The 23211-nt window shown below is 32.0% G+C and overlaps 1 protein-coding gene across 1 annotated transcript in view; it reads left to right on the plus strand.

The window, feature by feature from the left end:
• The first annotated feature begins 7548 nt into the window (after positions 1-7548).
• The window catches only part of LOC124532488 (alkylglycerol monooxygenase-like), a 43410-nt gene continuing 27747 nt past the window's right edge, over positions 7549-23211 (plus strand). Inside the window, exons 1-2 of the mRNA XM_047107397.1 lie at positions 7549-7707; positions 22082-22251. Coding sequence (XP_046963353.1) covers positions 22093-22251 — 159 coding nt within the window. The 5' untranslated portion in view covers positions 7549-7707; positions 22082-22092. The remainder of the gene's footprint in view (positions 7708-22081; positions 22252-23211) is intronic.

Below are 23211 nucleotides of genomic sequence, written 5' to 3' on the forward strand. Positions count from 1 at the left end.
CTATCTTACAAGCTTGAAGGTTCTATGGATTTAATTATATAAAAATCAAAACAACTTTTGATGTTTTTTAATGATACCGGTGGATGGATGAGCAAATGAGGTACCCGATGGTAAGTGGTCATATTCCCCCATCGACATCCTTTAATCATCATCATTGTCAATTTACTACCTACCTTGGGAGCTATATAGATTATTAATAAAATAACCAGTAGAAATCGCGGTAGTTAATAATTTTAAAAGTAATGTGGCATGTGTTAACTTCTTCTCGTCAACGTATGACACTCCACTGATGGATATAGAGCTACCTCATCCATCCCTGTCACATCCAACCAGGTCCCACTACTTTCAGGTGATCCCGTACTATACTGGTTTTGCTAATCCATGAAATCTAGTCAAGAATTAACTATAACAACCATAAGTTCTTCAACACAAGTATCCCATAGTTCTGCAAATATCATAATCAGTAATCTTAATCTCATTTATAATTAAAGTTACTTTGAACACTATTTATAGTAATGTTTACAGTTTTCTGTGTAAATCCTAAAGTTGGTATAAAATAAAACATAACAGATCTCCTGGTTTTCAGCTAATTTGTCGTGTAAGACAAAGGGTTTTGTGCAAACCGGCCTGGGTAGGTACCACCCACTCATCAGATATTCTACCGCTAAACAACAGTACGCAGTATTGTTGTGTTCCGGTTTGAAGGGTGAGTGAGCCAATGTAACTACAGACACAAGGGACATAGCATTACTTAGTTCCCAAGGTTGGTGGCGCATCGACGATGTAAGGAATAGTTAATATGTTTTACACCGTCATTGTCTCTGGGTGATGGTGACCACTTACCATCAGGTGGCCCATGTGCTCGTCCGCCAACCTATTCCGTTCCATTATATTTTTTGACTGTGCCAGTGTCTAAGGTTGAACGTTCAAACAAAAGATTGTACCACATTTCTATTAGTCTCATTTTCAGCATTTTTTATCATTATTTTATCTATGAAAGCCCTGATCCTGAAATAATGTTATAAGAGATTGTAATGACACTAAATTACTTTACCAATTTTATATGGACAAAATCACACGGTACTTTTGATACAGAATATAGTTATCAACCCACAAAAGATGTCAATTTTAACTGGACTTTGCTCTCATCTTATCAAGAGAGGGCTTTATACAGCAGTGTAATTTACAAGCTGTTATTTAGTTTTACATAAATATCGGTTATTTTTTTTGTAAAAAGAAAAGTAGCAATGCCCCAAATTAATTAAGGTACTAGTAACATTCTTATTTACTCCTCCTTTTAGGCTTATCACTTATATTAGGAGTGGGGACGACAATTGCCGAAGGGGTCGGCACCGATCCTGAATCCCATAAACTATTTCACTATTGACGCTTCAAAATTTTTCCAATAAAAAAACCTTTCTAAACTAGCATTTTTGTAGGATCACATGATTAAGATATTTAGAATAGTATCATTAAAAGATTTATTTTAAAAACAAAATTATGTAGAGTTTTTAATAAAACCCCAAAAGTGATTCAGTGACTATATGTAAATTAAATTTTAAAACCAGATTTAAGATAGAAACAGACCATTTATATTGCGACAAATTTATTGAAAGTACACACATGAATGTTATTACGTTAGCGGAAAACATACAAAAACATACGTAACAGACGTTTTTCAACTATTTAAAGTTATTCAAGAATTTTTGTCCGAACATAAACTTGATTAAGGAAACGAGAGGTTAACTAAATATGTTTCATCCCTTTATTAAGGCTTGTATATATGTATGTTTTTCATGCCTTTGATTTCTAAAAATAATCTATATATATAATAAAATCGGAGTGTCTGTTTGTAACATTAAAATAGCCCATTTATTCAATGCATATGTATTTATACACGGTACATATACCAAAATAACATTTTTTACAATTTTTGTCGGTCTGTCTATCTGTTTGTTCCGGCTAATCTCTCAAACGGCTGGATTGATTTTGACGGGACTTTCACTGGCAGATAACTGATATAATAGGGAGTAACTTAGGCTGCAATAATATTTCTTTTTTGTTAAATTCAAAAGTGTACAAGGTCACGGTTACAGCTAGCGTTAGATAAGCGCCGTGTTTATTATTATAAAGTATGGGCAAACAAATGCTTATACGGTAGACAAATAAGAGTTTTGGAAGTTAATCCATCGTTGATATGACAAATGTTTTTGGAATAACTTGCTGGTCGGGATTCGTGCCAGACCCTCTGGGTAGATACCATAACATATTCTAAAGCAACTCTTGTTATTTTTGTATCCCGGTTTCAAAAGTAAATGAGTCGTTATAACTACAGGTACAAAGGTACTTTAACTCATGTTGGTGGCGCATTGGATTGATCAATGTATACTTATATAAAATCAGAGTGTCTGTTTGGAAAATAAAAATAACTGATTTTTACGTAATGCATTTTACCCAACAACATTTTCAATAAATTTTTGTGTGTCTGCCATATAGGCATAAATGTATGTTTGTTCCGGCTAATCTCTGGAACAGCTGGACCGATTCTGATGGAAATTAAGTGGCGGATAGCATACGTAGTAAAAAGTAATTTAGGCGACTTTATTTTCCAAATATACATAAAATAATAATAAAGTAAATCTGCAATATCCAAATACCGTTCAACCCTCGCACATGCCACCACTCCGCCGTCATGCTGGATGCCTCCAACGTAACTTAAAATCGCAAAAGCCGCCTAATACATAATTAATAAGTTATAGAAAACTCTGCGAATCGAAGAATATTTTTTTTGTTAAAGTCAAACGCGCAAGGAGTCGCAACCACAGTTCTTCTTAAAGTAGGTACGTTAACTAGTGACTATTGACTGTGATGACCACATATAATGACATGTTAACTTATAATAACAAGGCAACTAATGAGTTGCCTTGCCAGACTACCTATGACATTAAAAAAACATATTATATCTTAACGCTGAAGATAACAAACACATATGAATTGAAACTGTGTATGCCCATTTACTAGTAGAACTAGTTCGTACGGTTAAAATCCGTGTGTTCCTCCCGCTGCGCCATCACGGCTATTTATAAACAAAATTATAGACGTTATCTTGTAAAAACTTGATCTTATAATTATAAGAATTAGTCAAAACATTTTAAATACAATCCGTAATATAATTTTCGTATCGAGCGATTTATATTTAATTCCTTTAAATGTAAAACAAAATATAAATATTTTCTACGTATCGATTTAAAAGTGATCAATATAATATTAATCCGAATGATATTTAATTGCTCGGTAATAAAGATAATATTTTTTACGATATAATACAACATTCCTATATATGTAACCCTTTTCTTTTAAAGATTAAACTAATCTGTCATTAGACAAATAATAATTTAGTATATGTACCTATATGATATTAAAATAAAATGAAAATATATCAATTTCATTATTTATAACATGCACTCATAATATCAGAAAGCAACTTTCTGGTTTTGGAAGTTATTTTGAAGAGGTATTAGGTATTTTTTATAAAGGAATGTGTTTTTAAGGGTATCTATCCTCTTTGTCAGAATTGTGATAGAACAGGATTTGTAGGTAGAACGTAGTGCAAGCGAGCAAGCAATCGTTTCCTGTTAAAAAAATTAAACTTTGTATTAATAATAGTGTATTCAATCAACTTAAGATATTGTAACGCGTACTATCGCGCGGGTCTATTTTTTGTACTATATATAGAATGATAAATTCCCTGATGATAAGTAACGATTCATAGAAATAGATGCAAGGAATACCTATGCCAAATATAACCAATGCACCGCCAATCTTTGAAGTTGTGATGTTATGTCCATTGTGCCTGAAGTTACAAACTCACATCTTCAAACCGAAACACAACAACACCTAAGTATTACTGTTATACAGTAAAATATGATGAGTGACAATATACCCTGACGATCTTAAAGCCTTACCACTAATTTACTCATCATTTGATTAGCAAAACAATAATATTATGTTAATCAACCACAGAAGCCTAAATGAACTATATTACATATGTTTATTTTATTTAAAATAATAAATCTGTGTTGGATGTGCCAAATGTTGATGGAAATACGACCTATATTGATAGTTCATTGGTAAAATAAACATTCGAGTATTTTAACCCAGAAAATAAGTTATTTATATTGAATATAAGATTATAAACAACGGAGCAGTTTACAATTCGTAAGAAGGTACTATTTGTATAAGAAAGATTTAGGGAGAATTTCAAGGGCGAGACACAAAATCTCAAACATAATAAGTATAATACTATATAATATATCTGCTCCAGCTAAAGTTAAGGACAATATTATTCCATTTTTTAAATGAGATGACTATATACTCATATATTTTTATTTTTTATTTTAAACGAAAACCAACAAACGCAAGGTCAGTTTTTATCATCTTTACAATATTGTATTGGTGTTATTCAAATTCTAGTCTAACATAAATAAAGTAAAGTAAAAGTAACAGCCTGTAAATTTCCCACTGCTGAGATAAGGCCTTCTCTTCCATTAAGGAGAGGGTTTGGAACGTATTCCACCACGCTGTTCCAATGCGGGTTGGTGGAATGCACATGTGGCAGAATTTCGATGAAATTAGACACATGCAGGTTTCCTCACCATGTTTTCCTTCACCGCCGAGCACGAGATGAATTATAAACACAATGAAGCATATATACGACTATATATATATACGACTCTTGTTCATATACCTAAGTATTTTCAGGTATTCGTTATATCATAAATTGATTGTAATTGAGACGACGACCACGAGCGATGGTCGAGCGATGTGTACACTGGTTTTCATGGGTACGTCACTCCGAGGTCCAGGGTTCATCAACTCCCGACTGAGTCGATGTAGAAAATTCATTAGTTTTCTATGTTATATTAAGTCTGGGTGGTTGTTTGCTACCGTCGTTACATCTGATTTTCCATAACACAAGTGCTTTAGCTACTTACATTGGAATCAGAGTAATGTATGTGATGTTGTCCAATTATTTAGAGCCAACAAATAGTGGCATCTGAACTCAACAAATAGTGACCTCGTAGACGCTTTCTCTTTTGGGTACAGATGCAAACTAATGCCTTTCAATTTTATCTCTCAAACAAGGGCTCTTCACGAGAAGTGATTGATATGTCGCACTCTGTATCCCTCAAGGGTAAAGCTTGCGAATACCACATTATTTGGGTCCAGTTCGTTCTATGACTTTACGGCAAGCCTAAATAACTTTAAGCTATTTACAGTTAAATATAATTCTGTATGTTTTCTCTTACAGCCCGTAAATATCCCACCGCTGGGCTCAGGCCTCCTCTCCCTTTGAGGAGAAGGTTTGGAACATACTTCACCAGACTGTTCCAATGCGTGTTGGTGGAATACACGTGTGGCAGAATTTCGATGAAATTAGACACATGCAGGTTTCCCTTCACCGCCGAACACTAGATGAATTAAACACAAATTAAGCACATGCATATTCAGTGGTGCTTATCTGGGTTTGAACCCAGTCAATATCCAGTCAAATCACTAGGCCACCTCGGCTCATTAAAATTATATCGTTGATATTATTCATTTACAAAAAAAAAAAAAACAAAACAATAAAGGTAGGAAAATAATAATAAACAATACCAGTTGTGCTTTATATAAATAGAATAAAATATTACTTCCGTACATAAATGACAGCTGCATATGATATCGCTGATTCACAATGACTCGACAATTCTTAAACGTAGTTAAAGAGATGCACTTTTTTGTAACTTGACATTACGAACGGGATTAATTATTTTACGATCTCAGCGAAACCATTCGATAAAAAACAAACCGTATATCACGACTGCGATTCGAATCTGCGATTTGAATGCGATACGCAATTTTGATACTTTTTTAAAATTAGAATTATATTTTTATCTATTTCACATTATTCAATGAAGTCAGAAGGACTATTCTGTCAAAATTCACATCATTTTTCACCTGTTATATATGTCGCTGTAAAATTACAAAATTCGTTAGATTACAATCTGACGAGATAGATTATCTGTCGAAATATTGTGAACTGTGTAATATGATTGCAATTTAACGTATTATTTTTCGCTATATTGTAATCTGTCGATGGGAACCTGTCAAATTGTGAACTGGCGTAGAACGGATGCGGACGCCAGTTTACAAACATCGCGTCCGATTGTAATCTAACAAATTTTCTTATCTTACGGTGACATATATATCGAAAACCGATTAAGTGTCAGCGTGTAATATTTCGTACAGCTTCCTCAAATTTCACGATCGCGTTCCCGGGTGATTTTCGTGTTTGTTCAGGCTCATGTATAAATAATTGATTGTTACTGATTGCTTTGTGAAATTCATGTTGAAATTATGATTTCGAACAAATTTCCGTATTCGAATCAACAAATTGTGAATTATTGCTATATTTATGAAAAGTATTTTTATTGAATATACAATGTGGATTATTTTGGAAGACTTACTTCGATTTGAGATGGTAATTATGTTTATCTTCTACTAAACAATACTTCTAATTACATTCATTGCAATTATATTATTTCATCTATATTTATTTAATTTGTCAAGTTTATTAGTTATATCCAGCTAAAGCAACTTATTTACACTTAACCCTATATCACTATAGTAAAAATGTTTAAATACTTTAGATAATCTTTAATAATAGCTTGACACTTTTTATCTGTACAAGATCTTAGTAATCTATACATATAGTACAATTGAACTGTATGTTGGTAATATTAAAATAAATGTTTTTACTACATACACGATATATACACCAAAATACCATTTTTTAATTTTTTTTTTGTCTATCTGTCTGTCTATCTGTTTTGGCTAATCTCTGGAATCGCTGAACCGATTTTGATGGTACTTTAACTGGCGGATAGCTGTTCTAATAAGGAGTCACGTATGCTACAACAATAACTTTTTCTTAATAAGTAAAGATTTGAAATCGTTTGGAAAATTTTGTTTTCAAATAGCGCCCTCTATCCTCTCCTATGGATAGTAAAACACTTATATCATGTTTATTTACCAATGTCACTTAGGTTGGAAAAGTTTTTAAATTTATCGGTCAATGTCATATCAACAACATAGTCTTGATCGATGTTGTTTCATAAAACATAAATGAAATTAAATGAAAATAATATTTATAAAATTTTTTATTCAAATTTTGCTAGCTTCATTTTTATTAGTCTTAAAAAATTTTTTTGGCAACAAAAGATAATTTAGGTACTTAGGTAAAATTAAAAAAAACAAACAAAAAATATTAGGTCATAATCAAAACATGAACTAATTTATAAAAAAAAAAAAAAAAAAAGTATACAATAGCCAATAACAAATCATAAACGAAAATTTCAACAGCGTTCGACATGACCTAGAAACTTATCAGTTCGTCAATGGACGGTTTCGAACATGCGAAAAAAAAAACAGACATTTAAATATTAAAAAAAAAAGACAGCGCGCACACTGTTAATTCACTTAGTTTATTAGTGCCGGCTATTTATACAAATACAAACAGCTCGACGCAAATACCAGCATTTTATTTCATACTTGGCGAGAGACTAACGTGCGCGTGATCATTGACAAACTCGTGTGATTACCTTAACAAATCGCGAAACATTGTGAACATGTGTTATTGTTAACAATTATTGACAAACGGAATTTGTAAGTATTATACTTTTCATTATTACCATAGTGTATAAGCTTAATAAAGCAATACGGGAAAATTAAATTTAGTTGTTCTTAAATTGAAAATATTTGATCGGATATCATTTTGAATTAATTTAATAATATTTGTTTTTGTTATATTATCGTGCTTGATGTTCTGAAGTTTGAAGTCAATATTAATACAAAGTTGCTAATTACAATTATTATTTATTTATATAATAAATAAACGATAGGAAGTGACAGTGATTTATAAATGAAAACATTATTAATAATAGTAAATTATTATATATAAAATAATATTATAAAAGAGGTTCTATTAGTTTTAGTTTTTTTTTTTTTTTTAAATAAACATCGCCGTAATGAGATTACTGGCGCAGGTATTACAGTACTAGACCACTACTGACCGGAGGTGAATGACCTCATACCATTATGTGGCCTATTTTCTAGGTGCCACGGCTTCCATTGAAAAATGTAAAGTGAAAGAAAAATCGTTGTATTTATTTCGTAATAGTATTTTGGTAAGAGCGCTAACAGAAAATTTATGACAATACATTTAACAAGTACAGTAACAGTTATATAATGAGGAACATATATAAATTACCTAATATTTTGATATAGTATGATAATACCGTGTCTTGTTTTATCTGTATTTTTTTTCCTTCTCGGCTTCTTGGTTCTGTAAATATACATTTAAGAGATAAGCTTCTCTACTTAGTAACACATCTTTATCAGTTATCATTTCTAGCACGTTTTTTTAATAAATAACAAAACACTGCAATTTTTTTAAGCCTGATATTTTTATCTCTGTGTTAAATCCTGTCTTTAATTCTCAACTTGTCAGTTCTAAAATTAGAAAATGATCTTAATTTGTAGACGAAAATAATTGAATTAAAAGGAGAAGTATGTTTTACATAGGACTTTTAATTAATTTACGTATCTTACGAAGTCTATTAATTAAAAGACAATGTGACATTACTTGGTGATAGGACTTTGTGTAAACCAGTCTCTAGATATATATATTTTCAATACAAGGAACATTTCTACTTGGCTCTAAAGAGTGATACTGCAATGGGGATGTTAGAAATGATTAGTATTCCAAACAAATCCTTTATTTATTAAAGGGGGCTTTTAAAAGCACTTTTGAATCGTTATTTAACACTGGTTCGGAAAGTAGATTCTACTGAGAAGAACCGGCAAGAAACTCAGTAGTTACTCTTTTTCAACATTTAAAAAATACAGTCATGTTAGTTAAATATAATTATATATGTTTGTAATGTATCCTGCCTGGAAGTCAACAGGTATTAATTCAAAGCTTTTTTTATCATCCACAATATTGACCTTATGACCAAGTGATCACCATTAAGATCACATATAATTGATAATACAAGTTAAATATTTTGTCGTCAGAAACGTTGCACTCGATACATTAAAATACAACCTTGAAATTTTACTCTCATGTTGCCGTAAGTCGTTTCATTTCAAACATGTTTTTTCTTATTACATACGCACCGGTTTACAGTTAATTATGTACGCTCATTATATCACGGTAAAGCGTTGTATTATTAGATCAACAAAATTTAATAGATTTTTTAAAATAAATAGAAACATTGAACAACATCACATACATTACTCTGGTCACAATGTAAATAGCAAAAGCACTTGTGTTATGGAGAATCAGACGAGACAGTCATAACGACGGTACCACAAACACCCAGACCTAAAACACCATAGATAACTAATGAACTTTTTCTAAATCGACTCGGCCTGCAATCGAACCGGTACCCATGACAACCGTTGTACACACTACTCGACCACATAGGTCGTTTTAGATTTATTAATACTCTATCAAGATTATTAAGACTCTTCTATACTCCTTAAAATGTAAAACAAATTGTAAGTCACATTGTGTTTCTTGAGTATTTTGTTTTTTTGAGCAAATGCGATTCGAGAATGTGCAGGTTTCCTCACGATGTTTTTTTGTCTTAACCAATGCGCATCGCGTATATGCGCATTACTCTTCCGTATCAAAGAAATAACATTCAAACAGCATATCCCGTTCATTCAATAGACGCATTAACTTGCATTGCACATCACTACTCGTAGTATTGTTCAAGTTATATACTCATTTCCTTATTATCGTTATTTATGACTTGTTTGAACATGTTTACAATTTAATTCTTGGTTTGTATCTGATATTATGATTTTAGTTTCTTGTTGATTAATTACTTTTATATGTATTAAATAACTGTGCCCGCGACCTTGTACGCGTATTAGTTAATTTTACAAAAAGAAATTGATGTAGTTTAAGTTACTCCTTATTATATCAGTTTTCTGCCAGCGAAAGTCCCGTCAATAATTAAAAATCAAAAGTTCAATAATCCCGTATTTATTTAACTTTATAAAAAATATTATTCATTTAATATTTATAAAACAAAGCTACAAGTAAATAATTGAAAATTCATCATCATTATCACTATCATAAAACGTTTCATTAAAACTTTCAGGCGATATTTCGACAAATAAAGCCTTTAAATATATATTAAGTTTGCGAAATAATATATAAAATAAAATAAATATTTCCACTAATAATACAAAAAACAAAGCCATATCCATTTTTTTTTTTGTAAACTATATACAAGTGCCACCTGACAGTTCGAGGTCATTGACGTTCCAATACTTGTTTTGATCGCATAATAGTAATTGGTCTGAACGTAGGATTAGTCATTTATTATCAAAGTAATATCAACAATAAAATTGTTATAATCTTGATTCAGAATCAAAACAGAAATAGGGTTAACACAACCACCCGTGAACATAAATAGAAATAAGGAATAGTACGTTAAAAACTATTTTTACACTTATCGTTGAATTAAATCATCAAAGCATTCAAAGGCTGTTTGCAATATTGTACAAGTGATAACTGATCACACAAGTTAGTTTTTGAATAGTAACATTAGAAATGATAGTAATTTTGCTTTTTTCTAAGTGAGTACATACATATACTCATATCATGCGAATAATACTTATTTTATTTTTTATTTTATTTTTTTTTATTTTATGGTATAGGTTGGCAGACGAGCATATGGGCCACGTGATGGTAAGTGGTCACCATAACCCATAGACAATGACGCTGTAAGAAATATTAACTATTCTTTACATCGTCAATGCGCCACCAACCTTGGGAACTAAGATTTTATGTCCATTGTGCCTGTAGTTACACTGGCTCACTCACCCTTCAAACCGGAACACAACAATACTGAGTAGTATTATTTGGCGGAAGAATAACTGATGAGTGGGTGGTAGCTACCCAGACGGGCTAGCACAAAGCCCTACCACCAAGGCAATTATGAGATGTTCCTCTTTTATGTATATTATAGAATAGTATGGATATAGTAATGGATTTTTTTTTACGTTAATAACATTATTTAGTATCAAAAAGTCGTCAGCGCAATAAGCACGCTCAGTAATAATACGTTCATACACCCTTTTAAACATGAGCGTATCACATTAGCGATTAAAGAGCATGCTTTGTCAGTAGCATACTCTTTTCTTAGTGATATAATCGGGTCGGGACATAAATAATATACTACAAACTTCAATATATTTAATAACATAACAACACGTGCATCGCTATTTCCGTAAGTAATGATAAACATATATTTTGTAATATTAATTAAATTAATATATAATATTACATGGAAAATTACATTGTAAATTTAAAATAAATTTTCCAAGCTACGGGGGTCGTGAATTATTTACATATCATTGAAATAATAATTAAACAAATATAAATTAATGATTAGATAATTTTAGATTTATTAAGAGCTAGATTTATTACACGCAATGTATTTACTTTGTATACCAAGCGGCTATTAGTTTAACCGATAGTAACAAGCAAGTATTCTTCATTTTATCGTAGTTCTAGTATAAGTAAACACCAAACATTCAGTACCAGTGACGGATTTACAAATCTGCCTCTAGTAGGCTATTAGGCTATTAAATTTTTGCCGCCCTACGTTTTTTGCAACATTTATGATTTGTGTTCTATCGTCCTCATTACATCATTTTTTTCCCTTATTAGTACGATTATAAACTAGGTGATATTTCTGTCGGTTACTAGATTCTTTTTCCAACCCGCTATGTAGTGAAGAGTGTAAGGATTACGGACGTAATGTGTATACGTATAGTTATAAGTTTCTTTTTATTTTAATTTCTGTAAGATAATAACGAATTTGGGCTATATTTGCCGCCTCTGTAAATCTGCCGTCGTAGGCTCCAGCCTACTAAGCTTATTGGTAAATCCGCCAATGGTCAGTACATATTCTATATTAATATTACAAATGTGAAAGTAACTCTGTCTGACTGTTGCTCTTTCACGAAGGAACCGCGCCAACTTAAAATTTTTTTTGTCTAACACATGACAACCAACACCCTAAAATACGAGCGAAACCGCGGGCGACTAGTTGTATGTACAAAATGTCTGTGTTGTATGCTGTAGAGTAATCTTCTTGACTGGAGATAGAGATTTCTTACGCAGTTACGCAGTGCCGAGAGCGTTTCATCTCCTTAGAGGCTCAACAACAACAACAGCCTGTAAATTCGAACTGCTGGGCTAAAGGCCTCCTCTCCCTTTGAGGAGAAGGTTTGGAACATATTCCACCACGCTGTTCCAATGCGGGTTGGTGGAATACACATGTGGCAGAATTTCTATGAAATTTGTCACATGCGGAGTTCCTCACGATGTTTTCGTTCACCGCTGAGCACGAGATGAATTATAAAGACAAATTAAGCACTTGAATCAGCGGTGTTTGCCTGGGTTTGAACCCGCAATAATCGGTTAAGATGCACGCGTTCTAACCGCCGGGCCATCTCGACTCTTCCCTTTAAGGCTCAAAAGCATCAAATTCCTGAGCTGCTTTTAATAATATTTAACTATATCTTCGAATTCCGTCTCTTGCTATCTGAAATCGGATATGCTAGTCAAAGTAGACTACTAAAGGAACTTTTAACGTAATGTTTATCCGGCGTGCGTTTTACTAGCATGCTACCCATATGCTACTTTGTAACTAACAGAAATTTATTAGTTATTAATATACTCTATTGCTCATAAGAAACATAATATAGATAATCTTAGGGCAAAAAAAATGTCGTGGTATAGAACGAGTGGTGGCCTTGTGCCTAATTAGCGATCTCTTCCAGACAACCAAAATTTAGAGATTTAAAAATTATAATTTTACCCAGAAATATTTTCACATATTTTATAAATATAAAATACACTTCGGTTGGGTTTATTCTCATAAATGTATTCTGAAAGGATGCAAATGCTTGATAACAGAAACGTGTGCCCTCTGCTCGTTGTATGTTATGAGATTAAAGTGAAGGGCAACTTAAAATGTTTGCATTGCAAAAGATTTACATTGCTATTAATATTTATCTCCTTTTAAACTTTATTGAGTATTCCATACAATAATAGTCATATATTTCGGTGTATTGTTCGTTTTTTTATATATTTTTTTGTGTATGCTGAGCTGAGATGAGCTGAGATGGCCCAGTTCAAACCCAGGCAAGCACCACTGAATATTCATGTGCTTAATTTGTGTATGTAATTCATTTCGTGCTTGGCGGTGAAGGAAAACATCGTGAGGAAACCTACATAACATGTGTCTTATTTAATACATATTCTGCCACATATTAATTCCACGCCCCGTATTGGAACAGCATGGTAATATGTTCCAAACCTTCTCCTTAAAGGGAGAGGAGGCATCAGTGAGAAATTTACTGGCTGTTGTTGTTTTTGTGCTGAGCTGATGGGCCTACATTTGTCCAAATTTTAATTTTCTAAATGTGAATTTCCTTAGTTAGAAAATAATTACCACCGAAGTGACGTGGCATTTTCCGTAATGATTTGTGATGGCGCTTCCGTTTCGCTAATCTTTTAAAGCGACTCATTTCTTTTTATGTTGAGGGAAAAGTTGAAAAATTCTAAAGATTTCCCTTTTGACGTTTAATCGAAATTGAAAACCGAATCCTTAGCTAATGCACAATACGAATATTTCTTTATTTAATATTACTAGAAAATACTATAATAAGATATTTCCACGAAATATTATTATTAATTAAAACGTAAAAATAATTATATATTCTAAGTAAGTATTTTTTCTAAGTCAGTAAAAATCGTGCCTCAGATATTTGTCAGTTTTTATGGAAATATAAATTATGTTGTAATTGACCTTCAAATCGTTCTTAAGAAAAGTAATCGGCATATTTAGTTATTTATATTATATAAACAAGTATTCGTATAGATTTTCCGAAATAGTTTCAGGATTTTTTAATACAAATAGATTTTTCATGATCATTACGAAATTCGATTCCATATTAAAATCGAATTGTATATTAATATTTCGGACACTGCAAATATATTTATACACGTTGACAGCTCCATTGATTCAATAAAAATTAAAGTAAGAGAGTATTCACTGACGCAAGCTAATTGTTTATCTAACCAAATTATTTCTGATATTCCTGGATCTACTTTTATTACTGTTTATATTCAGTGTATCGAAAAGATTTTTTTAAGCCAACTTCGTCCAGTTGAAATGAGAATTTTGTTCACTTCAATCGCAGCGCGAATATTCTAAACTATACCAACCAGGAACTCTCAAATAAAACACAAAACATTTCACCGAAATTCGTCCAACCATTTAAGAGTAGTTCACAATATTTTAAAACGTCACTAACTGCAACATATGTGACGTAATCATTATTAAAAAAAAAAACAGAACACCAATGAAAAGTCATGAATTTAAACGAAGGGAAAACATATTTTTGTATCTCGGTGTATGTCAACAATCACGCCCTTTTTAAATTGCATTATTTTTCTATGTATATAAACGTCATTAAAGTTCAAATTTGGATAAAAGATTTCTGAGACATCTCACTTTTCTCATAGCACGGTCAAATCAGATTAAGCCGACCACAGGCATCGAACCCTAAATAGGATTCGGCCAACGAAGATTGAACGTAGAAGAAGATATCGATCTTTAATTATATAATGCTCTTAAAATTGCTACTAAATCAGATATGATAGATATAGTTAACAATTTAGCAAACGGACCAACATTTGGCAAGTGGTCACATAAGCACATTGACACTTTAAGAACTACTAACCATTTCTCACATCCCCAATGTGGTACCAACGTTGGACCTATATTCCCAATGTTGGAACGTTGGATATTATGTCTATAGTGCCTTTATTTACAGTGACTTACTCTTCAAACTGCAATACAAATAAACTAAGTATTGCTATTTGGCGGTATATATGAACAGTATTAGTCAGATGGTCATGAACAAAGCGCTAGTGAACAAGTAATCTCGAATCGTCATTTATTTGTGAATTAGTATATCTACAAGCGGGTACGCCTTGTCGAAGTGTTCTTTGCGTAATTATTTGTAAATAGTATTAGCAGTCAAAGAAACTTTGGCAATTTGCCTTGATCTCCGATTGTTGCAATGACGAATGTTAATTCGTAGGGAGATTTATAAACGATACATCGAATTATAATAATTATTTATCTTGATTTTTTGTAAAATATATAATAATTGTTGGAATGCACATGTGCCAGAATTTCAATGAAATTAGACACATGCAGGTGTCCTCAAGATTTTTTCCTTCACTGCCGAGCACGATATGAATTATAAACACAAATTGAGCACATATATATAGTGGTGCTTGCCTGGGTTTGAACCCGAAATCATCGTTTAAGATGCACGTGTCCTAACCACTGGGAAATAGGGCAAATAGCAAAGAATATATTTCATACAAAACAATAAGTACAATGTACTCGTACGATGTATGTAAATGTACAATATTTACAGAGGCAAATTCGCTTTGACATTAATTATTCTTGATACAGAGTGAAGTATTTTAAAATTATATTCGTTTGAGTATCACATTATTATCAAAATAATTATGTACTTTATTCAAACAGACTATTGATCATTGAAAATATAACACCCCATATAAACAAATTCAATACGAATATTAGTAAAAGTAAAATACTAACGGAGTCACGAGCCCAACTTGTATTAAACTATCCAATTTAAGTATTGCACAAAATACCATGTTGTGGTAAGTAATATAATTAAGTATTACATTACGAAACGACTCGAGGCCGCTTGGTCGTTGACCAACTGACGAGTTCAACTTGCAAGGCTGTCGATATGATATTCACAATTTATGACTGAATGATCGAGGGACAATACTAACAGCAGGCTTACATAAAATCGCAACGACGTTTATTCTCGCTGATCCGCTACACACGACACAGAATTCGCACAGACTTGCATTGTGCGACTTAGCTGCGCAGGCAAAAGTTTGTACTTTGCATGAAAAAGTCGCAGTATATTATCTGTTAAGTAAATTGTTTGAAAAACATTGCATCCTCAAAACTAATAGTCAGACGTAATGAAACTTCGGTACAGATTTTTTTCCGATAGACTTTTATTTTCAGACTTGTCAGTCTGTAGACATGTAAAACATAAGTCCGAACCGAGTTTGTGTCGTGTAGGCCTACCATTATTCAAACTGTTTTACATTAATCGTACGACTAGCAGTGCCACGCAAGCAATTAGCGAGTCAAAGAAAACCTTCGTCAATTTTCAAATTCATTCTTATCAAGTTTTAAATTCTTAGTATCTTTTGAATCTAAACATCAAATCATTGCGACGCAATATATCATTCTCGACCGGTAAATCAGATAGTCGATCATACTGAGCAAATGAAAATAGATACTTAGGTGACGAACCATTTCTTACCCCGGCTGTTGGAATAAGTGCAGATTGACATTACGTCAGAATTTTATCGCTGGATAGTTTTCGGTGTTTGCTATTAACACATGTTGTACCTATACTTTTATCGATATTAACCTCTTCAAATATACAAAGATCATGTTTACATTACGTCAGATTGACATTTTTATCGCAAACTAGCTCTCGACTTTTTCTATTCACAACATATACGATAACTATTCTTTTATCTATGCGAGCTGATCACCAGTAGTTGACAAATGTGCTAAAAGAATGGATACATTCCTCTGAAGCGATATTTTTGTCAGTTATTGAAATTGCTTGTTAGTTTTATTTGATACCTTTTTATTAGTTTTTATTATATTAATATACGTCGCTTGACGTTCTGTGTAAAAGCCCATTACAATTGTAAATTAAAACCTAACAGGTATAAATATTACATAATCAATTATTTATATAGCATGTTAGAATTTATTTTTATATTTAAGATATGATAACTGGTAGTTTATTAACATAATGATGTTACTATTTCTAAAATATCTATTATAATTTTAAGAAAACTTTTACTGGTGGTAGGGCTTTGTGCAAGCCCGTCTGGGTAGGTACCACCCACTTATCAGTTATTCTACCACCAAATAACAGTACTCAGTATTGTTGTGTCCCGTTTTGAAGGGTGTGTGAGCCAGTGTAACTACAGGCACAAGGGACATAACATCTTGTTCCCAAGGTTGGTGGCACATTGACGATGTAAGGAATAGTTGATATTTCTTAAAGCTTCATTGTCTATAGGTGATTGTGACCACTTACCACCAGGTGGCCTATATGCTCGTCCCCCAACCATTACCATAAAAAAAATCGAAATAGTTAGTAACTAATAATAATACTTAAAATCAATACGTGGATTTCAGTTTGTGTGATAAATGTTTTAAAACTTGTACAATCCTACTAAATACTAAATCTCACCAAGGGATGTAATTGTTGTTCATATTCGTCCTTTTTGGTTCAAGTATATTACATCGATAACGATTAAATGGTCTAACCTTGAAAACATAACAGACATAGAGAATGACTTTCGCATTTATAATGTTAACACAGATAGTTTACGTAATTAATTAAATTTAAAGCCTATTTTTTTAAGAAAGTTGTCGAAATATTTATTAATCCTTACAGTAAAGACTTCAGCTATTGACGAACATAGTACGTAAGCATTTTATTACAATCATTCAAAATTAGGGTACATACTTTAATGAGATGGCCCAGTGGTTAGGACGCATGCATCTTAACCGTTGATTACGGGTTCAAACCCATGCAAGCACCACTGAATTTTTCATATGATTGATTCGTGTTTGTAATTCATCTCGTGCTCGGCAGTGATGAAAAACATCGTGAGGATACCTGCATGCCTGAATTTCAACGGATATCTGGCACATAAGTATCCACCAATCCGCATTAGAAGAATATGCTTCTCCTCAAAAGACCTCTTCTATTAGACCATAGCCCAGCAGTGGGAAACTTGCAGACTCTTGATAATGATGTTGACTATAATGAGAAAAGTATGTTTTTTTAATAAAATCAGTAATTCGTTATAAGAACGTTAATTTGATATCGTGTCATTTTATAATTACAACAATTCAATAATTTAATTTCCATTGTCATTCTAGTATAAATTATCTGAATGTATAATTCTGTAAATCGCACGGTATAAATATTTAAACCTTGGCGTTGAATATAACGTCAACGACCTTTGTAGTCAGAGTTATTATAAGTATTCCTATAAATAAAAATTTTAAAATTAATAAGATCGTAATAATTATTATATTAAACTAATCATACTACATTCCTTTCTGACAAATCTAATTTGTCAGTACATGCCTCAAGTGACACAGTGGTTCATAATATACTGGCATTCCAACTTATCAGGAAATGTCCATATGATTCCATTGGAAATGGCCCAAATCCTCCTCATGAGGTTTTCACCGCTTATCATGGCTTGTTCTATTACGCATATTGAGCATAATAAAATATACGATTGGGAACTAAGATGTTATTGTTGTTGTCTTTCGTGTCTGTAGGTTCACGATACACCAGTAATAAGTGTTGCTGGTCAGCGGTAGATTGTGTCATGAGTTTATGCTTCTGAAACAACTGGCTCATAGATTTTAGTTCGCGAAGTAATTTATTATTATGGAACTGCCTTCATTAGTTCGTTGTCGAAAGTTTTAAGCAAAAAAGTTTCATCAAAATCGATTAAGTTATTTTTTTTAATGTTACGATGATCGAACAAACACAGCCCACCGTTATAAAAGACTGACTTTTTTTAACTGTGATGTAACTTCTTTGATTCTAAATTTAAAATAGTGTTGCCAAAATGAAAAAAAAATTAAAAGATTTTTTTCTTTTGACAGTTAATTTTAATATTATATATACATATATAATTACGTCATTTAATCGAAATATAAACATAATTCTGTTATTTTTTATAAAGTTACTGTGACCGGTATGTTAACCTTTTATTTCTCGTTCTGCTTATAGCATTTTAATGACTATATTTATTTAGGTATAAATTTAAGTGGATATAAAACTAGTGGTTCTTAATCCAAGGTCGTAGATTCAAATCCGGGTAAGAACTTCAAGAGACAAACTGTAAATATTTCGACCAATTTTTTATAAGTTCTAGCAACCTCTAATAAAAAATATATGTATATACTAAACTCTAATAAAAAATATATATAATACTATTTGCCTTATTAGCAAGAGCTGATATTTTTAGATCAAATGTTGAAAATCGAACTTACTTACCTCCTAGCACACCTCAAATCAAATGAAATTCCTGTATTAAATATGAAAGCATTACACGTATTTATTGATTGTCAAACACTATCACAGGTTAGCAAAAGAAAACATCTGACCTGAAAATTCAGTAAAAGAATCGCAGCGTTTCTTAGTTTTTAATTTATGATTATTAATATTTATTGAATATCAAATTGAAAATTATTTAAGACGCGTTCGTTTCATTACCCAATTGATAACGAACGATCAGCTAACAGTAAGTCGAAAATTATTACATACTATAAAACAAAGTCGCTTACCGCTGTCTGTTCCTACGTATGCTTAGATCTTTAAAATTACGCAACGGATTTTGATGCGGTTTATTTTTAATAGATGGAATAATTCTACAGGAAGGTTTTTGTAAATAATACATGGACAATATAGTAAAGCAACATAATCAATATCTTAAAGAAATTAAAAATAAAAGTTATAACTATATGTATACACATTACGTCCGTAATTCGTATACTCGTCACTACATAGCGGGTTGGAAAAATAATCTAGTAACTGACAGAAATATCACATAGTTTTTTAATCACACTAATAACGGGAAAAAAACAATGTAATGAGAACGATAGAAAACAAATCATAAATGTTGCAAAAAATAGTAGGGGCGACAAAAATTGAATAGCCTAATAGCCTACTAGCGGCAGATTTGTAAATCCGACGCTGAATACGATTGTAATTGATAAACGATAAGGATCTCTGTGATTGAATACTTATAGACTTTTCCTCCTTAAAGATCAATCATCTATACATATAATAAAATTGTAGTGTCTGTTTGTAATATTAAAATAGCCCTTTATTACTTAATGCATATGTATGTATACACGGTACATAATTCAAAATGTCTGTCTATCTGTCTGTTTGTTTTCCCTGTAACGACTGAACCGATTTTGACAGGACTTTCACTGGCAGATAAGTGATATAATAAGGAGGAACTTAGGCTACAATAATATTTAAGTTAAATTCAAACGCGTACAAGGTCGCGAGCACAGCTAGTCGTAAAATAAAAAAGATATATTGAAGCGTGAGGCGTTTTTGTCAATCGATTTGTTGGAAGAACAATCGTTCATTAACGAACGGACTTTGGATAACGATTTCGACTCGCAAACCTTGAACTGAATGTATTAAGCGATAAATTGTAGGTACATCAATATTAACGATTTATTCGGAAAATAAAATTCGAAATAAAGACTAAGTTTAAAATTTCGCTTTCTATATTTGAATGTGTAATTGATATTTCTAATTTAGGTACAACATTTTAATTTAAATATATTTAATAATCATAGTGTAATGTATATTTACTAAAATGTTTCGAACCACTTTCATAGATCTCATTATTTTTTTTAAACAAAAAGGATATACATAAATCCGACGAGGTTTTTAAAAGATAAACAAACTTTTTCTTGCTGCCATCATCGAAAAGGTTTTATGCATACCCGTTTGATAATGTACTTGTTCTTCAGATATTCTGTCATTAAATAGCAATACTAAGAACTGTTGTGTTCTGATTTAAAGAGCAAATGGGATGTTGTATCTGCCACAAGCGTCATAATATCTTAAACATCACGGAACATTATGGGCATGACTAGCTCACTAGCCCCTCAGTTTAATTATATTAGAAAAATATCTCATGTTAACATGTTCCAAAAAGAAAATGAAATAAAAATAATAATACTTTGATAAAAAATTAATTAAAATAAAAAGAGAATAAAATGTTACAATGAAGTAATTGTACTTACAATAAAAGAAATGTTTCGCAGACGAAGAAACGACATTCAATCTCGGAAAAAGTGAAATTGGAAAAGTTTTTAAACATCCAGTTCAGAAAAAAATTGAGCATTATAAAAATAAATCAAAAAAATAAATCTTTCTTACTTTTTCATTATTCTTTGTGATTATACAATAGAAATGTAGCTTTAGGTTAGGTCAAACAAATGATCTAATAACTAAAGTGCATTGTATTGTACTTGGTATTCGCTTTTGTTGCTCCTTTATAAAGTTCCACAGGTTTCAACTGCCTTTTAATACATTTACATTTGTAAAACAGACGCTCCAATATTATTATACGTATAGATGTACAGTACGCCACAACTTAGATGTAGCATCGGCAAATTCAATAAAACCGATTATTGTCGATTCACATAACCAATAGAAATAGCTCCCTATCGCGTCATTCAACGCTGTCTTTAAATGTTGATAAAGAGTAACCAAATGTATTTCTATCATGTCCGTCACAGTAGAATATGCAAACCGAACCGGTGGTAGCTTCACTAAATATAGTTTGTTAAATGACGATTCAAAAGATCTTGTAAAAGATTACTCGAATAAAGTATTTATTTTGGGTATTTCAATAATAAGAAAAAGTAACTACAAATTTTTCGCTTCTTGATAGAATTTACAAAGACGATTTATAATGGTATCTAAGTTAGAGAAAAATATTTAAGTAAGTAATAACATGTAAATAAGCATAGCTAGTATTACGTTCTAAATGTTGTTAGCCCAGTTTTAATTGAAAACTAATCCAGGCCAAATTGCCACGAGAACAGTTAGTTCAAAAAGTTTCCACGAGTAACAATTTAGCCCAAAATCCATTCGCACTAATCATGAGGCCAAAGATCCTATTTGTTTACATTAGCGAAATATATTTAATAAACTTTGACCCTTAAAACATCATAGAGATAAGGTTGTTTATGCCACACTCAAATTCTAATGATGTTTCTTTTATTTTAAGGTAATAAGAATATGGCGTCCGAAATGTCGTTCGCTAATGCGTCCACAGACAGTGGGCTGTCGGAAATGGTGACGAACCATTTGAAAGGCGTTGGAAGGATGTTCTACTTACATTCTCCAAAGGAACAATTGTATCAGAAGCCAGAAGATGTACCGAATTTTTTTAGACAGGTAAGTCATTTTATAATTGTTTATAAAATCCAGTATTTGTAAATAAGAAAAGTTCGTTTTAGCCATAAATTAAGTATTAGGATTTTGTTTATTGGTCACTAGCGAGATGTCACGGCTTCGTACGAGTGCAATCTATAGTAAAATTATAAATGAGACAGTAATTGTATCTGTCTGTCTGTCACCCTTTCACGACCAAACCGCTGACCCGAATTTGATGAAATTTGGTATTAAGCAAACCTAAGCTCCAAGAAAAGACAAAGGCTACATTTTTTGCCCAACACATGACCACCAAACCTGAAAAACGAGCGAAGCCGCAGGCGAATACTAGTTTTTAATAAACAAAATTATATGAAATAAAAACATATTAGTAATTAATACTCTATACTCTGCACTCAGAAATAATATGACATTTATCAGTGATTTTTTTCCGATAACAATCCGGAACTAATGATGGGGGAATCCCCCAAATATACAAAAAAAACTAATTTTGCATATTAATAGAAATAGTATAGATATACATCGCTTGATCATCCTTGCCAACCATTATTGATGGTATCACTCATTCGTGTGTAGTATCTTAATAAGAAGTAATTGTATATATGCGTCTTCTACCACGAAATACTGTTCACCGCTCGTACAACGAACGAGTCGTTAGAGGCAGATGCGGCGGATGTCTTTACTCGTAGAGCGATCAAACGCACCGGATGAGAACCCGTTCGGGGAGTCCGTCTCAATAATTTTATTACTAACAAGCTGTGCCCGCGACATCGTGCCTTTGAATTCAACAATAAAAAGATTTAATCTAGGTTACTCTTTATTACATGCTATTATCTGCCGTTCCAGAGATAAGCCGGAACAAACAGACACATAGATAAAAATTTAAAAAAAAAATATTTCTCTTTATATACCGTGTATGTACACACGAATTTAATAAAAAGCAATTAAGTATTTTAATATTAC

Source organism: Vanessa cardui, chromosome 9 (genome assembly GCF_905220365.1).
Source record: "Vanessa cardui chromosome 9, ilVanCard2.1, whole genome shotgun sequence".
NCBI lineage: Eukaryota > Metazoa > Arthropoda > Insecta > Lepidoptera > Nymphalidae > Vanessa > Vanessa cardui.